Below are 14,891 nucleotides of genomic sequence, written 5' to 3' on the forward strand. Positions count from 1 at the left end.
AAACCCGGCGATCTGTGGCATTTGGCCGGCCCAAACCGTATATCGAAACAAAAGTTAGCCGGCCATCTTTTTTGATAATACGGTTCTGGCCAGTTGTTGCGGCGCCGCAAAAATAGATCGCCGGTGATCGATTTTCGCCGGCGCCGTTTGATTATGCCCCTCCATGTCTCACTAAGCCAAAGAAAACCACCCAAAAGGTGGAGGGTGCGCTAGTTCACTACGTCAAAGGATGCAGAAGCAAAAAGTAGGAGAGTAGGCTCTTCTCAAACACCGGAGGAGACGTGATAATGGAAATACACTCTTTATTGCAAGAAAAACAGAAACAACTCAACACAGCAGCCGTGTTTTGGCGCCCAAGCACCTTCCTCAGGAGTCTATAAGATATACAATTGTCAAAACATACAATAAAAAATAATAATCAACATAAATAACATAGTAACATAGTAGATGACAGCAGAAAAAGACCTGCACGGTCCATCCAGTCTGCCCAACAAGATAAACTCATATGTGCTACATTTTGTGTATACCCTACCTTGATTTGTACCTGTCCTCTTCAGGGCACAGACCATACAAGTCTGCCCAGCACTATCCCCGCCTCCTAACCACCAGCCCCGCCTCCCACCACCAGCTCTGGCACAGACCGTATAAGTCTGCCCAGCATTTTCCCCGCCTCCCAACCACCAGCCCCAGCACAGACCGTATAAGTCTGCCCAGCACTATCCCCGCCTCCCACCCACCAGCCCTGCCTCCCACCACAGGCTCTGCCACCCAATCTCGGCTAGCTCCTGAGGATCCATTCCTTCTGAACAGGATTCCTTTATGTTTACATGAGAAATATATAAAATTATATACATATATGTAAAAATACACATATATAAAAAAGATGTCACGTGAATAATCAATAAATCTATGTAAACTGAGTATATATGGCATATGTATACTAAATTATTGTAAAGAAAAAAACAATTATATAAAATGTAAACATATAAAAATATAAAAAGTATATACGAACCTAAAACATATATATAAAAAAACAATGTATCTATAAGAAATGTACATATAAAAACAGTATTATATCTTAAAACAAATTAATTGAATCCATATAACTCATTTCAAAATGGTATAAATATGGATAAACCAAAAATGAATGTTGCACATTAAAAAGAAATAAATAAATCTATGCAGTGTATTTCAAAGTAGTGTAGGTAAGAAACTATCAGGCTCATTTTCGAAAGAAAAGGACGCCCATCTTTTGACACAAATGACAAGATGGGCGTCCTTCTCATAGGGTCGCCCAAATCGGTATAATCGAAAGCAGATTTGGGGCGTCCCCAACTGTTTTCTGTCATAGGGACAACCAAACTTCATGGGGACATGTCGGAGGCGTAACGAAGACAGGACTTGGGCATGCCTAACACATGGACGTCCTCAACCCATAATGGAAAAAAAAAGGGCGTCCCTGACAAGCACATGGACGACTTTACCTGGTCCTGTGTTTATTAACGACCAAGGCACAAAAGGGTGCCAGAACTGGCCAGATGACCACCGAAGAGAATCGGGGATGACCTCCCTTATTCCCTCAGTGGTCACTATCCTCCTCTCACCCTCAAAAACATCTTTAAAAATCTTTTGTGCCAGCCTCTATGCTAGCCTCAAATGTCATACTGAGGTCCATCACAGCAGTATGCAGGTCTCTGGAGCAGTTTTAGTGGGTGCAGTGCACTTCAGGAAGGCGGACACAGGCCCATCTCCCCTACCTGTTACACTTGTGGTGGTAAATGTGAGCCCTCCAAAACCCATTGTACCTACATCTAGGTGCCCCCTTCACCCGTAAGGGCTATGGTAGTGGTGTACAGTTGTGGGTAGTGGGTTTTGGGGGGCTCAGCACACAAGGTAAGGGAGCTATGTACCTGGGAGCAATTTATGAAGTCCACTGCAGTGCTCCCTAGGGTGCCCGGTTGGTGTTCTGGCATGTTAGGGGGACCAGTGTACTACGAATGCTGGCTCCTCCCACAACCAAAGGGCATGCATTTGGTCGTTTCTGAGATGGGAGTCCTTGGTTTCAATTATCGCCGATAATAAGAAACAACCAAGTCTAGGGACGAACGTCTCCAAGGATGACCTAAATTTCAGGATTTGGGCATCCCCTACCGTATTATCGAAATGAAAGATCCATCTTGTTTCAATAATACGGGTTTCCCCGCCCCTCCACCGGGACGTTTTGCGAGGATGTCCTCAGCAAAACTTGGGCGTCCCTTTCAATTATGTCCCTCTATATCTACTGACCTTATGATGTATAGTTGATTATAAGAGGTATCTTTATTAAATCAGTACACACAAACGATATAAATATAATCCTATAAATGAAAAAGAAAACTCACTCATTATTAACATCTAGTATGATTACACAAGACAACAAATGATAAAAAATGATAAAAACAATCTTGAAACCAATTGGGAGACATGGATTACCAAAATACGTGCAAACCCTCTACAATTATAAAAATCAACTTGAAGATTATAAAAATGAGCCTGGAGATGATTCATATATAGTGCACTGCCATGAGACTGGAATTTGGTGATCCTCTAAAAATGATAAACTATGGGGTTATGAAATGCGCTGTCACTGAAAATCCATCTTTACTCTAATTATGATTCCTTTCTAATCGTGAAAACGCTTAAACAAATATGAGAGAACTTTTGACGTCATGATATTTACCACAGAACACCCTGCATAATGTAAACACGAAATATAATATTGTGTTTGTAAACTCATTATGAAATATTTTCTTTTTGATCATCATTTGCCATTATTCCATATGAACCCCTTATAAACTGTAATATTCTTCTGCGTGTACGATTGTGGAGAATCTAATGTCTAAAAATTCTTACTGGCTAGCTTTCCGTGGCTTTGTCAAAAAAGGACCAATCAAGAGAAAAATATTTGAAAGAGAACTACATAAATATATGTGATGGGATATAACGTTCTGAACTATTTAAAAAAAGGTTTTAAACTATTTGTGATGGGATGGGATATAACGTTTTGAACTATTTAAAAAAACAAAGGTTTTCTAAGCGAGTGAATGATTATATCCAGCGGTAACTCTAAAAACATAAAAAATAATATAAATATAAACATTTTTGTGTAACATTGCTTTGAAAAGTCAAAAAGCTTACAGAAGTTGAACAGGAAATCACACCGGACTGTCGAAATAGCTTCAATGAAGAAACAAAAGGGCGTCCCTGAATTGTCCATTATTTAAATGCTAAAAAAACACGCCAAAACAGAAAAAAGGAAGCTTCTGCGCATGCTCTTGAATCAGTGCCTTGCAGTGTGAATTCAAACAACATCACCGTTATTCGAATGCCAAAAAATGCGCCAAAAAAGGGGAAGAAAATCTCTGTGTATACTTATGAATAAGTGCCTATCAAGTAGGGAGAGTTAAAGGCTATATGCCTTTCAGAAGTATTCACTAAAACCAACAAAAATGTGTAATCCAACATTTTTGGATTAAATTTACTAAAAAATAAAAATAAAATAGAATGTATTTCATTAAAAAATAATTTCCTCAAAACATATATGCATATTTAAAAAATGTGGATATCGCAACACCAAATAGTTATAAGTCAGGCTGTTTTCATCAGTATCTTTCATATATACACTCCATCAATCATGCTTATAGAAAATACAATCAATACAGGAACCCAAAAATAATCTACTGATCATTCAAAAACAAAAAGCAATAGTTCCCATGCCTATGTATATTCTCAGTAATTTTCTTCTTTATAATAGTCTCTACCATTATACTTGGCACAAACATCAGGCTCACTGGTCTATAATTTTACAGATCACCTCTGGAACACTGTATAAAAATTGGCATTATACTGGCCGCCCTCCAATCTTCTCGTACCATGCATGATTTAAAAAATAAATTACATATTACTAACAATACCATGCAAGTTCATTTTCTGTTCTAATCAGTACACTGGGATGTATACCATCCAGTCCAGGAGATCTGCTAGTCATTAATTTATCAAACTGCACCATTGCATCTTTCAGGTTTACAGAGATTTGTTTCAATTTCTCTGACACATCTACACTGAACACCATTTCTGGCACTAGTATCTCCCTCACATCTTCCTCGGTGAAGACTAAAGCAAAGAATTCATTTAGTCTCTCCACTATGGTTTTGACCTCAATGAGTGCCCCTTTACCCCTCGGTCATCTAGAGGTCCAACTGATTCTTTTACCGGATTCTTGCTTCCAATATATCTAAAATGTTTTTATTAAGTGTATTTTCCTCCAATGCAATTTTCTTTTCAAAGTCTCTCTTTGCCTTCCTTATCAGTGCTATGCTTTGTTTAAAAGCTGATCAATCAAGTGGCATCAGTGAGTTAAAGCCTCTGCTCAAGACTATGTGTTTGCAACCTTGAGCTCTTGACATGAGCCTTTAAAATCCTTACTTGGGTTATGTTTAATCTTTTTTATTATTGAATAAAGAAACATTTCAATACAAAAACATAATGTGTGGATTCTTTTTCTATTAAACCTTCTTCCACTTCCTCCACCCCCCATCCCTCCCTTCTTCCCCCCCCACAATCCTCCCCCCCCCCCTTGGAAAAACTTTGAGTCCAGCTATGTGTTTCTTTAAAAGTTCAACAATCTACTTCTAGCTTGAGGGGGCAACGTGCCAAGGAATGGGCTCCAGATATTCTGAAATTGTCGTCCTGCCTGGGCTTGAAAGTCCGTCACTGCCATTCTTTCAACTCGCATTAATGCGATCATGCGGGTTCTCCACTGAGAACAGGTAGGGTAGTGTCGGGTAATCCATTCAGATAGGATCACCTGTTTAGCCACTATGATAGATTTGGTCACAAAAGCTGTTAGTCCTGCTGGGATGGGGTGAACTAATATCAGATGTCCCAAGAGTAAGCCTGGATCATACTTCCATCCTGTTGACCACATTCCTGAGACACATTGTATTATATCCTTCCAGTATTGACTTATACCTCTGCAGGACCACAACATATGTCCTAAAGTAGCCCCCGGTTCTTGACACTTAGGGCACTCTCCCCAGGGAGAGAGCCCCATATGAAATGCCCTTCGGGGGGATATATACAGCCGTAGCGCTACCTTATATTGTGTTTCCCAATGCGATACCATCATTGTCTGCTTTCGTATTGCAATTATATGTGACTTAAATTGAGACAAGTTAAGGTTCATTGGTATATCTTGTTGCCACATAAGTAACAATTTCTTGTAGTCTAGCTCCTCTGCCGTATCACGAATGTGCCTGTGATGAAACCTGAGGGGCACCCTCTGCTGTGCTGTCAGTGAGAAAGCCAAGGCCAATTCCTCCTGGACATCCTCAGTCAGGTCCTCCCATGATAAGGATTGTATATAGTGCTTTAGCTGGAAATAGTGGAACCGGTCTGAGGGAGGCATTTCGAACTCTGTTTTTAAGACTTGAAAGGGTTTTGTCTTGCCCTCTGGAGTGATTGCCTGTGTCAAGTATATCAGCCCATTCCGTTTCCAGCGGGCAAAAACTGGATAGAGGAGCCCTGGTTCAAAGGCAGGATTTCCACAAATCGACAGATATGGAGTAGTTTTGACTGAAAACCTGTGTAGTTTACAAATCCATTTCCACACCGCCTTCGCGGATCCCATTATTCCAGATTTCTGCAGTATATATGGTGGTGGAGGTCCTCCAGTATGTAGGTAATTACTGAAATGTAGGCCAGGAAGCAATTGTAATTCCATTGATGTATTGGTATAGTCTTGTGTGCCTCTAAACCAATCGTTCAGATGACGCATTCCACTGGCAATGGTCAAGTATTTTACATTTAATAGACCCAATCCACCGTACTCTGTAGGAACACATATTGTGGAGAAAGGGAGGCGTGGTTTCTTTCCTTTCCATAAAAAGGATTGTACTATTTTTGTCAATTTTTGTTCATCACTCTTTGTTAAGTGCAGTGGTAATGTTTGAAATGTGTATAGCCATTTAGGAGCGATGACCATGTTAAACAAAGCAATTCTCCCCATCAGGGAGAGTGGCAGTACTGTCCAAGCAAGCAATTGTTTGTTTGTGTCCTGCATCAATCGCTGTATATTTTGTTCGTAAAGTGTAGCCAGGTTCATAGGGATATTCACTCCCAAGTATTTTATGGAGGTTTGTGCCCATTGCAAGGGAAATGTCCCATTCCATCCTGTTCGCACCTCTGGGAATGCTGGTAATGCCACTGATTTGTGTAAGTTTAAACTAAAGCCTGAATAACCCCCATAATCTTCTATTGTCTGGATTAGCGATCCCATTGTGTCAGTGGGCTCTCTCAAGACCACTAGCAGGTCATCTGCATATGCTAAAATTTTTATGTCCTGGCCTGCCAATGTAACCCCCCGGATATCTGAGGCTGAGGAAACTTTCCTTATCAGTGGTTCCAGGGATATTAAGAACAGCAAAGGCGACAGGGGGCAACCCTGTCTTGTACCTCGGTGAATCTGGAATTCAGGTTCTTTAACACCATTTACTACCACCCCTGCTCTTGGTCCTCTATACAGCGCCTGTATTGCTTGTATAAACCAGCCCTCTATACCCATCTCTGATAATGTTGAAAACATAAAGTCCCATCCTACTTTGTCAAAGGCCTTCTCTGCGTCTAAACTCAAAATCAATGTGGGCCTTCGGGTCTGCTGGCTTGCTGCTAGGGCCATCAGGATTTTTCGTACATTGTGTACCGATTGGCGGCCTCGTACAAAACCCACCTGCTCCTCCCCTATCAGCGATGGCAAGCATTGTGCCAGTCGTTCTGCCAACATTTTTGCTAATATTTTGGTATCAACATTGAGCAATGATATCGGCCTATAGGATTCCACCCTATCCAGAGGTTTCCCTGGCTTCGGGATCAGTGTGATCAATGCCGAGTTAGCATATCTTGGAAAACTTTTTTTATCCACTACTTCCTGATAATAATCTAACAACGCTGCTAGAGCTGCTCCCGGTAACAGTTTAAGATATTCCCCAGATAGTCCATCTGGGCCAGGAGCTGACCATAATTTTAAAGTTTTAATTACCCCTTGTAATTCTTGCAGTGTTAAGGGTTTATTTAAACACTCCACTTGTTCTACAGTTAGTCTTGGAAGCCCCACTTTTTGCAAATAAGTTCTTATCGCCTGTTCTGTTGAGGGTGGTCCCGCCTGATATAATGCAGTGAAGTACTTTGTAAACGCCTGTCCTATGTCTCTATTATCAGTGAGAATGTTCCCCTTAGGGTCTTTGATTACTGTTATCGTCCTTGGGACTCCTGCGTTTTTAATTAAACGTCCTAACATTTTGCCTGTTCTGTTACCAAACTTCTGTAATTTAAATTTATAGAACAGAGCTGATTTAAGTTCTTTTTCATGCAGTAAACTATTCAATGCCACCTGGGTGGCCTTTAGAGTTTCTAAGTTACCTACTGTGGGCTGATGTAAGTGGACTCTCTTAGCTTTTTGTAATTGTCGTTCCAACCTCAGGATACCAATTGCCCTTTTCTTGTTTTTAATGTGACAATATGCTATAATGGCACCTCGCAATACCGCTTTAGAAGCGGACCAGAATAGCTCTGGTTGGGCATCTAGATGGGCTTGATTATGTTCTAGATATTGGGCCCAGGTCTTTTGTATATGGGTTCGTAAATGTGGATCTTGATATAACTGTGCTGGAAATCTCCACCCTCTCCCTCCCCTCTCATCGTTTGTAAATGCAAAGTCCACCCACACTAATGAGTGGTCAGTTATCTCCTCAGGCCCAATAGTTGCTGATTTCACTGCGTAAAATAGTGAGCGAGCCACCATTATATAATCAATCCGGGCAAATGTCCCGTGTGCTCTTGATCTGTGTGTGTAATCTTTATCTCCCGGATGGTGAATTCTCCATGGATCTACCAGATCAAGAGTCCGATTAAACCCCTGAAACTCTTTAGCGCGTGTTCCCCTGTACTGGGAGGCTAGCGTATTGGAGCAGTCTTGACGTGGGTCAATTACTGCGTTAAAGTCTCCTACAACTATCAGGTTCCCCCCTCCTTTATGTAAACATTTCCCAGCTAGAGATTTAAAGAACGTGGCTTCATAATTATTGGGCCCGTATAAGACTAGTAGTGTAAATTCTTTCCCTGAGAGCCACACATTTAATAGAATATATTCTCCTTTGACCCCTTTTTCTAATATAGTTGCTCTATATGGGAGTCCCTTTCTAAATAGGACCGCAACTCCTCCTTTTCTACTCTGTGACGAGGCCGCAAATACCTCCCCAACCCACAGTTTTTGCAGTTTTGAATGTTCTTTATCCGTTAGGCGCGTCTCTTGTAAACACGCTATGTCTGCTTTGTGTCTTTTTAATGCTGTGAGAATCTTGGCCCTCTTAATCTTGCGTTCCACGTTATTATCCTAGTAGTCATAATTTTTATCTTTCCTGTTCATGGTGGGTGTTCCTCTGAATGTTCCTACTGTTCCACCTCTACAATGTGTATCACCCCAACTCCAAAATTGGGTGTTAATCCTCATGATTGCTTTAGAATTTAACTCTGGCCATTCCCAATTTGTACTGTATCTTCTCTGATGACACATAGCTATTCCCATAATGTTTATAGTTGAAATTCCTGTTCCCTCCCTAGAACCCTCCCTCCCTCCCTTCCTCCCCCCCCCCCTCACTACCATCCCTTCAGCCATCTTTCCAGGCACTAACCCGGAATGTAGCAAGAGATCACCTGGGTTACTGAGAGCTTCCCACCCCTTTATGTGAAAATTATACTTAGTGCCACTATGATATTCTATAATGTTCTATTCATCGCTCTCCCGATGTTACTGTTGTGTACTCACTCCTTCTTTATTATACCTTGTTCTGTTAAACTGGACCTCGCTTCTTCAGGGGACTGAAAAGCTTCCCAACGTCCTTGAGTTAGTATTTTTAGAGATGCAGGATATTGGAGAATGAAACGAACTTGTTTTTGGGCCAGCAATGAGCACAAAGGGTGATACTTCCGTCGTTGCTCCTGAACTCCCGCTGAATAATCTTGAAACATTAACACTGTCCGTCCGTCATGTTTTAGTTCCCCTCTACGTATCTTGAATCCGTTTAAAATTTCCATTTTTTGTCGGTAGTTCAGCAGGCGCATTATTATCACCCGTGGTCTAGTTTGATTTTCTCTGGGGCGTCCCACGCGGTGTGCCCGTTCTATGATTAGTGGACCCATAGAATCTGACAAGGCTAGTTCTTTCGTCAACCACGTGGTTAGCCATTCTGACAAATTTTTATCTGGGATATTCTCGGAGAGGCCTACAATCCGCAGATTGTTCCTTCGTGAGCGATTCTCAAGGTCCTCAAGCTTTTCCATATGCTCTTGGAGTTGTTGTTTAACGTCACGTAGGTCTGTACTATAGCCGTGGGAATCGTCTTCGAGGGCCGAGACCCGAGTTTCAAGATCTTCCGTACGGGTCTCTAGCCCCTCTAGTTTCGTGTGGATTGCGTCTAACTTTTGATCCATCGCGTCCCATTTCGGCTGCCAGGCTTTCGCCACTGCCAACGTGATTTGTTCCAACTGAGAGCTTGTGAAAATTTGATCTACCTGATCTGGTACGCCGCCATCTTGGAATCGGGGGTGAGCGTTTTGGTCTTTTCTTTCTCTTTTTTCCCCGCGCGCAATGCCATTCCAGCTGGGAGTTTAGTAACAAATCTGTCCATGCAAAATTTTAAGACCACCCAATCGGATTTTCAATCATTTGTGGCGCTGATTTTTAGAAGATGGGGCGGGAGCTCTCGAGCCGAGGCGAAACACGACCGCTCAGCTCATCGCACCACGTGATCTCCCTTACTTGGGTTATAATGGAGAGATTGCTAGTTGGTTAAACTGTTAGGCCTATTCTAACAGTGAGACTCTATAAATACCTCATGGAGTGGAAGCAAACAGGTCAATATTTAAAAGGACCTAGCCATATATAAAGTACAATTCTTTAAACTAGGAGCAAACATTTGCACTTTCACACATTCATTACCATTCCCGTGATATTTTTACACACTGTCCTCTTTTATTACTTCACATTCCTTAATCATCTTCCTTTTCTTTTTCTATAGATTGTACAGCGCTGCGTAACCCTAGTAGCGCTCTAGAAATGTTAAGTAGTAGTAGTATAGATCTCTTCAAACCTCATCTTTATCCTGCATACTTATCATGGCATGTTCTCCCTCTCATATCATAATGGGTACTTTCTATTTCCCTTTCACTATACATTTCCTAATACTGTTATCTACTTTTTTGTAGACTTGATTTGATATGTACTTTCATGCATTCTCCACAAGTTTTATAATCAAGCGACCATTACACACAGGTTAGCATCATCTGGTATTTTTTATATATGTATGTCTATCTCTTCCAATTTGTGCATTTACATGGTCTGTCTAATGTTATGGTATTATACAATTAAGTTGTTTCTTATGGCTCTTTTAATACTTCTTATGTTGTTCAGATATTTTATGTTTATGTTTCTATATATGCTTTTATTGTTTTTTTAATAATTGTTTTCTAATGACTTTTTTTCTATCCATGTCACATATACTTATATATGTCTCTGTATTTATTTGTTTCTTATTGTTACTTTTATTGTATTTGTAGACTCCTGAGGCAGGCATTGCTGCCGAAACACGGTGACGTGTCGAGTCCTATCTCATTTATTATTAAAAGATATTATTTTATATCATTTCTCCTTGGCTTTTTGGAAGTGTTCTGTTGATCAAGCTACTTTTTTGTTGCTGCATTGACTCCCGTAGCGGATCCAGTTTCTCCACCCCGGTGGTTTCTCCCAGGGACTAAGTTCAAAATCCAAATCAGGATCATTGCATAGAATAAGACTTCTCGGGCCCGATAATCAAAACTATTTAACCAGCCAGGAACGGCTCCTGGCAGATTAAATAATGTTTTAGCACCTAACCACGGATATTCAGCGGGAGATAACCGATCATCTTCCACTGAATATCCGTGGTTAGCTGCTAACCAGCTATATCATGCAACATAGCCGGTTAGGCACAAATATTCAGCGCCAAATCGGCTATATTTAATGGTTAAAACAAGCCGTATAAACAGCAGGCCTATCTTTAATCACTAAGCACTGAATATTGGATTACCTGGTTAAGTTTTTGTGGTCAAAAATGAAACCAGATAATCAATGCCAGTCACCAGAAAAGGCCGGCATTGAATATTCAGGTTTATCATCAGCGGCAGAAGGTAAAAGCGCTGCCCGCCACCGGCAGAATATTGGGAGGCTTGTATCCCTGTAGTTTCTTCTCCTCTGCAATTTATATCCAGAAGACAGACCTAGCAAAATTGATAGTAGTGGACTATGGAAATAAATGCAACTTGGTGCCCTGGAGCATTGAAACATCCCACAGAATATTCCAGGCAACACTAGCAGCAGACTTGAATCAAACAGGGACATCCTCATATAATCTCTCAGACCTGCGCAACTGATCATCACAAATATACACTAACCTGAAGGGAGTCAGTTTTGAGTTTTTCTTTATGTTCCTCAGAAGAACGTAACACCTCCCTGTATAGCTCTGCTGCCTCTGGATATTCACCTGAAGGATTAAAGTATTAATTTTAAAATATTTTTTAAAAGTTATATTTAAAAATATTAAAATTTTAGAGGGCAGAGATTGTATCAATTCTAAGTGGTCACCATCTTAAACCTACAATAAACAGACATCTTTGGTTAAGTAACACTTAACACATACAAGATTCATTTAATAGTTCCAGACAGGCAGATTTAAAGCATACAGGGCCAGATTTAATATATGGTGCCTGAAAACTCTGCATGGAACAAATTTCTGCTTAAGCGTATACTATAAGCAGCGCCTAGATTTAGGTGCGGTATATAGAATAAGCTTAGCAGATATAACAGCGCCTAGAACTACACGCATCCATTTACACCAAAGAAAACATGGCGTAAATACCAGTGTGTAAATTTAAGCCAGAAGGGCATATTCTATAATAGTGAGTGTAAATTTTAGAATGCCCATGAAATGCCCATTTCCCTGCTCATAACCACACCCCTTTTTCGCTGCACGCATTAGAATTTAGGCACTGAGTTTCAGAATATGCTTAGCGAGTTATGTGCATAAATTCTAATTATTGCAAGTTAGTGCTGTTATCAATGCTGATTTGCTTGTTAAGCCAAATTAAATTACATAAGTTGTTATACAATATGCTTGGATTTCATCATGGAATACTAGGCACGATATACAGAATCCAGTGGATAATGTTCTGATGTCATAAAGTAATTATGTTCATTTTACCCAATATATATTGCTACGACATGACTCACATTAATACTGGAGGGAAAAGGTCAGCTGTGTTGCTAGGCCACATTTAAGGGTTAATGAAGAAGCCTCCAAGAACCGTCTCTGTCTCTGTTTTAGTCATGCAACATGAAGTAAATTTCTCACAAATCAAAAGGCCACATTAAGGATTCATAATCTCACACATGCTCCCTAGTGATAGTCCAGCAACCAGGTAAATCTCACACAGAAACCACAACTAAACACCAAGTAGAGAGGCCATAAAACACAAACCACTTTATTTACCCCCAAATTTAAAAAAGCTCCCATATGCCTTCAAGTCCAAAAATTGCCTATACTGAGAAAATGCCTCTAACCCTAGACAGGCAGCACACAGCGAGGGTGACACACTTCCTTATTCAGCAGCTGCCAGCAGTTCATCTCCCAAGAGCGGTCGTCCATCCTGAAACACACCATCTTCTGTGTCCAAAGCGGAAACAGGAAACAACCGCTACAGAAATCCAAGGAAAGACAAAAGGGAGTAGAGGATAATAAAGTGACTTCAAAACAGGGGGCAGTAGCTTGAAAATTCTTTATTGAAGCACCAAGATATAACCTGGCCCCGGGGAGGAGGGGGGGGGGAGGGGAGGGTGTTTTGGCGGGCAAAGCCGCCTGCCTCAGGGGTCACAAAAAACACTGTGCATAAAAGAGTACATAACTATCAATTTAAAATATATATCTCCTATATAATAATTCATCAATCTGCGTCCCTGGATGGATGGCTGGGTTTGTAACCATATGCAAATGAGGTATATGTAATCAGCTCGCCTCCAGCCTTCCCTTCCCTCTCAGTGTCCCACCCTCGCGAAAAGAGGAAATTACATCAAAGGAGGGCGGGACACAGAGAGAAGGAAAGGGGTAGGCTGGAGGCGAGCCGAGCCTGCTGCTTTCACTGACGTCACTGCAACTTCAGGTAAAAGAAAAGTTTTAAAGGAAGGGCAGCAGGAAGGAAAGGAGGGCTGTTGTGGGAGAACAGGGCGGGCAGGTGAGAGCTGGGGTTGAACTGGAACTCAGGTACTTAAAAGGGGGGCTGGGGCGAGTCACTGGACATGGAGGGGAGGGCAGAAGAGAGACGAGAAATCACTTAGACGAGATCCTTCCTAGGGCCCATTTCATTTTTGGAGAAACAGGCTTTTTTTTGCTTTTATATACATAAAGAGACGTATTGAACAAGGAATAAAAACTATTATGTGTGCAGAATATGCTATATAAGCCAAAAAATAACTGGACTGCATTAAAAAAAAACATTGAAAAAGGGGATCTTTATCTTAGAGCATGTACGAGGGACATAAGGTCACGTGGAGCTACTAACTCTCATTTATATTAAAAAACAGCTGACAACTCATCTATTATTAGAAACATTCTATAAACTGAAACCAGTCTACTTTAAAAAAACAATAATTATAAATGATAATCGTGTAGAATATCAGTGCAGTGGATCAAATAGAAAGTACTTAAGGAAAGACTAGCAGCATATAACCCACCTATGACAACTACAATGCTGTACGTAGTATCTGCTGTACCAGCTAGATGTTTTACAACAAATGTCAAAACGCTGCTATCTAAAAGAAAATATTTTTGTTATGTAGGAGTCAACACACCGCTATCAAAATATTGGAAGCTAAGTATAAAAGATGCTGTGAAATAACATTGTGGACACAAAGATGGAAGAAAAAAAAAAGACAAACACAGCTGCTGAGTGGAGGAGTGGCCTAGTGGTTAGAGTGGTGGACTTTGGTCCTGGGGAACTGGGTTCAATTCCCACTGCAGGCAAAGGCAGCTCCTTGTGACTCTGGGCAAGTCACTTAACCATCCATTGCCCCAGGTACAAATAAGTACCTAAACTGCATTGAGCCTGCCATGAGTGGGAAAGCGCGGGGTATAAAAAAAACGGTTAAAAACAGTCGGTTAAAAAATATGACCCAGTTAAGACACTAAACTAGATTAAAATATGAATGAGGGGTTATTAAAAACGGACATTGGAAATCTGCCAAAAAGTTGTGTGAAAGGCGCCCAATTTGCAACGCTGAATGAAAAGGCTATCAAGGACATTAAAAAATATATATGCAAAATAAATAAATAAATAAATAAAATGCAAAACTAAGGGCCCTGTTAACTAAGGTGCGTTAGCATTGTTAGCGCGTGCACAAAAATAGTGTGCGCTAACTGTATAGGCGCCCATAGGAATATTGTTGCGCCTAAACAGCGCATACTAAAAGCACTAATGTGCCACTAGCGCAGCTTAGTAAACGGGGCCCTAAATAAATAAAAATAAATGTAAGAATATGAATTTAGAATGCTAAAAAGTAAAAACCGCTAGTGTCTAAAATCCATCTAATGCTCAGAAACTGGTTATTATCTCAGTGCTTTATGCTGTACATTAAACAATAAGAATGAAAAAAGGCCTTTATTTACCAAACGTGCCGTGTGTAAAATTCACACAATCGCCAAAATTGCCACCACAGTATGGTGAAGAGAAGGAAACACATCAAAACATTTACATATTTAAATGTGCAGACA

General features: G+C 40.7%; 1 protein-coding gene across 1 annotated transcript in view; it reads right to left on the minus strand.

Moving 5' to 3' along the window:
* The window catches only part of SHPRH (SNF2 histone linker PHD RING helicase), a 331,612-nt gene that overhangs the window by 184,136 nt on the left and 132,585 nt on the right, over positions 1-14,891 (minus strand). The window contains 1 exon segment of the mRNA XM_030194974.1: positions 11,524-11,612. Coding sequence (XP_030050834.1) covers positions 11,524-11,612 — 89 coding nt within the window.

This window comes from Microcaecilia unicolor, chromosome 3 (assembly GCF_901765095.1).
Source record: "Microcaecilia unicolor chromosome 3, aMicUni1.1, whole genome shotgun sequence".
Taxonomy (NCBI): domain Eukaryota; kingdom Metazoa; phylum Chordata; class Amphibia; order Gymnophiona; family Siphonopidae; genus Microcaecilia; species Microcaecilia unicolor.